The sequence below is a fragment of the Nicotiana attenuata genome, unplaced genomic scaffold (assembly GCF_001879085.1).
Source record: "Nicotiana attenuata strain UT unplaced genomic scaffold, NIATTr2, whole genome shotgun sequence".
Lineage (NCBI taxonomy): Eukaryota > Viridiplantae > Streptophyta > Magnoliopsida > Solanales > Solanaceae > Nicotiana > Nicotiana attenuata.
This window is the reverse complement of record NW_017671486.1, coordinates 227,250-230,882: the sequence shown is the minus strand read 5'-3', so window position 1 is coordinate 230,882 and position 3,633 is coordinate 227,250. Positions and strand designations below refer to the sequence as shown.

General features: G+C 35.2%; 1 protein-coding gene across 1 annotated transcript; it reads right to left on the bottom strand.

Annotated features, from left to right (window-relative positions):
• Window positions 1-1,366: 1,366 nt before the first annotated feature.
• On the bottom strand, window positions 1,367-2,859 carry LOC109208585 (universal stress protein A-like protein). The gene is made up of 3 exons (XM_019371713.1): window positions 2,590-2,859; window positions 2,200-2,416; window positions 1,367-1,668 (listed from the first exon to the last, which is right to left on the bottom strand). The coding sequence occupies exons 1-3, from the start codon at window positions 2,765-2,767 to the stop codon at window positions 1,578-1,580; spliced, it is 486 nt and encodes a 161-aa protein (XP_019227258.1). The 5' UTR covers window positions 2,768-2,859; the 3' UTR covers window positions 1,367-1,577.
• Window positions 2,860-3,633: the final 774 nt, after the last annotated feature.

The window sequence follows — 3,633 nt, the reverse complement described above, 5'->3', positions numbered from 1 at the left end:
GTCGGAATGTGGTATTTTTACAAGAACCCGGCGTTTTTCGGCGCTTAAAGAGGCGATGGAAACAGGTGATTAGAGAAAGAGATGACGAAGGGAAAGAAGTAATGAAAGAGTAAAGTTCTTTACTCAAGAGAATAGCCTCATATTTATAGGAGGGCAACGACGGTTCGACGACACTAGTGGCCGACCAGTACTAGCATGCATTTAATATTTTGGGGAAGCGAACCGAGGGGACGTTTCAGTCACTTCGAGCGCCTGCATCATAGGGATGATGTCATCGTGATGGGCTTCAAAAATCGAAGTTCTAATCGTTTCTTATCATCTGATTCTAAGAAACGCGGGGACTATCTGTATACGGTCAAAATCATAGGCCTCCGATTTACAGGATCGAAGGTCCGTAATAGGCCCGAGTTCAGGCAAGGTCGAGTTCGAGACCGGTGGACCAGAGGCAAGCTCGAAGACAGAGTGCAATGTCCTGAGACAGGAGTACGAGGAGTACTAGACCCGAGTATACTCGACCCCGAAATAATACCGTTAGGAATTTGTAGCAGAATGAGCTAGATTCCTGCCACGTCCCCATAATCGTGGCAGAAATCCCGGAATAACATTGTACGATTCCGTACTAGGCGGTTAGACAGTTGTATCAAGAATATTCCCTACTGTAAATAGAAATATTCCTTATTTAGGGTTCCCCTATTATATAAAGGGGACCCCAATCATTTGTAACATCATCTGATCACTGAGAAAAAAGTATACTCTCTACTTTTTGCTTACTGTTCATCAGCATTGTCCTTTAGCTCTACTGTCTTACTTTACTTATATTATTTTATTGCTATTAGCATGTCTCGAGGCCACCGTCTCGAGGTCGCTACTGTTGAGTTACGTTGGTTTGATTCACTAATCTCTTTCATCTTTACTTCTTATTTCTTGATTATTAATTGGTATTGAACTAAATCACATATCTTTAAAATCATAAATAAAATTTAATTGTTACTCATATTTTTGAGGTAAACAAAAGGCAAGCAGGCATGACGACCCTCTCCTGACTCCATCGCTCTTCTATATAGTATATAAGTATTAATATCACGAAAGATCTATAGATAGTTTAAACGTTTCTGCTAATTAAGTACATTTTATTAGTAACCTTTGTAGTTAATAGTTTTACCTTTTCTTTTAACTTCTGTATGAGTTGTAAGGTAATTATATGGTTGGACAAAGAACATACTTATTGTAATTCAAAAGACAATAATCAACAGAAGGTCAACCACATGTATTTAGAATACACTGCACCGATTAATTCAGATTCACGTACCCCAACTTTACCAGTGAAACTTCACACAAAAAATTGACATACAAAAGGTAGAGAATATGCAATTTAAACTGGCCACCTGAACGGAGGATTTTAATTAGTATCATCTAATTCACAGGTACAAAGAATACAAAATAAATACAGTAATACACCCTATAAAGAAACTTTTTAAATAATAAAAAATAACTCTCTAATGTACTATAACTGGAACCAATTATATATAGACCAGAAAAATCAGCTAACTGAATAAGACAGCGTGATTTAAAGTTGTTTATTTCTTTGGCTTTGTATCATTCTTCACAATCATCACAGAGCAATTTGCATGGTGTGAGCAGTAGTCACTTACACTGCCCAGTACAGCCCTGCAGATTTTAAAATGAATTTCAATGTCAATATTCTCATAAAATAAGTAAACAAGAGTTTATGGTATACGCACCGTCATTATAAAGAACGAAGTCTTGGCGTAACTGGTAAAGTTATTGCTATGCGACCAGGAGGTCACAGGTTCGAGCCGTGAAAACAGCCTCTTGATAAAGAACTTTTATACTATCATGTTAATTAAGTTGATCTACAACAACTGTCAATTCGGTTTAACCGATTAAATTGAAATAAGAAGGGACATTTTCGTGCACGAAGCATCTCACATTTACATAGGCTCGGGGAAGGGCTTTACCTAAAGGGGGTGTAACGCAGGCAGCATACTCTAGTGCAAGTGTCAGTGACTAATTTCATAGCTTAAACTAGTGACTTGTGTCACACGAAGACAATTTTATATTTGCTCCAAAACTCTCTTTTGACGGATAAATTACATTACTAGTGTAAAAATTCTTTTTATCATATTATCGGTGTATATAACTTAAACTTAATAAAACAAAATAGTAAATTATGGGTACCTCTTGAAAGCACCATAACCATGGCTACCCATGACCAAGAGAGAAGCATGGTGTTTGTCAACAGCATCACAAATTACATTTCTAGCATCACCTTCAATTACTTCACATGATACATCTTTTAGTCCTTTACACTTGCACAATTCTTTTGCTTTTTCAATAACTTTATCTGCTCCCCTTTTAATATCTGTTTCTATGAGCGTAAGCACATCAATTCTTCCTGCCACAACAAATAACCATATCAAATATCTAAAGGATTTGCGATAACAATTCTCTATGTCCAATAATGCACTCGAATTGGTAATTAAATTGAACCATATACATTTTTTACTCGAATTATATATATAATGTAATATTGCACTTATTCTAAACCCATCGACTCTGGAATTGTACCTGGTCCAGCCATTCCTACGGCACAAGCAGCATATGCATTAGATTTTGCATGAATAATCACAAGCTTAAAAGGGGAAGTTGAGGGACAAGCAAAGTAATGATCAAGTGTCCATTCAAGGGCATAGAAGCTATGCTCACTATCATCAACTGCAAATATCAACACTGGTTTTCCACTCATTTTAATTTTATACTTTTTTTTTCCTTTTACCTTCTCTTTATTTTGCTAAACAATGCAAGAATAGCTTTATTTGTGTTTGATTTATCTATAAAAGTTTAGTTAATGTAATCAATTTAGTGGAGTTTATGGTCATTTTTTTTCTACTACTGCCCGTAAAGAAGGGATCTCTCTTATTTTTGTGGACGCCAAAAAACTTAACTGAGGTAGTTAAGGCAAAGGACTTGGTCTTATTTGTAGATTTGTGGCCGCTTTGGGACTATTATTTTGTTAGATATGATTATGTTACAAAGAGAAACTCTATTATTTGAGTCTGTGCAGTAAATATTCAATATTTTTTGGGGGATAATTTCACATAAATACAACTCACACATTTGACTTGCAACATAATAGCCCAGTCATAACTTTATATACACATTTATATATAATTATATATATTTATACACAATTATACAATAATGTATAAGTGTGTATAAATAGTGGTTATACAATATTTATACCAGAACACATCTTATGTTCAATATTACACCTCTATTTCGGTATCAAAATATCAAAAGAGAGTTTTTCAGAGGAAGTTAGATCTGAAAATTAAAGAGGAGAGAAGATGGAGATAGAATTGTTTTATAAAAGAAGATAAAACTGGAACATCATCTGAAGAACTTGAAAATTGTCTGAATACAACACCAGGCCTCTTTTTCATTCTCCGATGACTTTACTGACTTCATCATCGACCTCTTTATCTTGAAAATTGAAGGGAAAAAATGGGTAAAGGATGTTATCCACCGCCATATTTATTTTCCGATGACATCGTTAACTTTTCCGGCGACCTCTCGATCGATATCTTTACTCTGAAAGTTGAAGAAAGAAAA

What these genes read in the sequence shown, in the direction of transcription:
- LOC109208585 (XM_019371713.1), bottom strand. Translation starts at nt 2,767, where the DNA reads ATGAGTGGAAAACCAGTGTTGATATTTGCAGTTGATGATAGTGAGCAT. An exon ending in CGTAGGAATGGCTGGACCAG is followed by an intron (nt 2,417 to 2,589) that starts GTACAATTCCAG and finishes TTGTTGTGGCAG; the next exon opens with GAAGAATTGATGTGCTTACG. An exon ending in GGTTATGGTGCTTTCAAGAG is followed by an intron (nt 1,669 to 2,199) that starts GTACCCATAATT and finishes TAAAATCTGCAG; the next exon opens with GGCTGTACTGGGCAGTGTAA.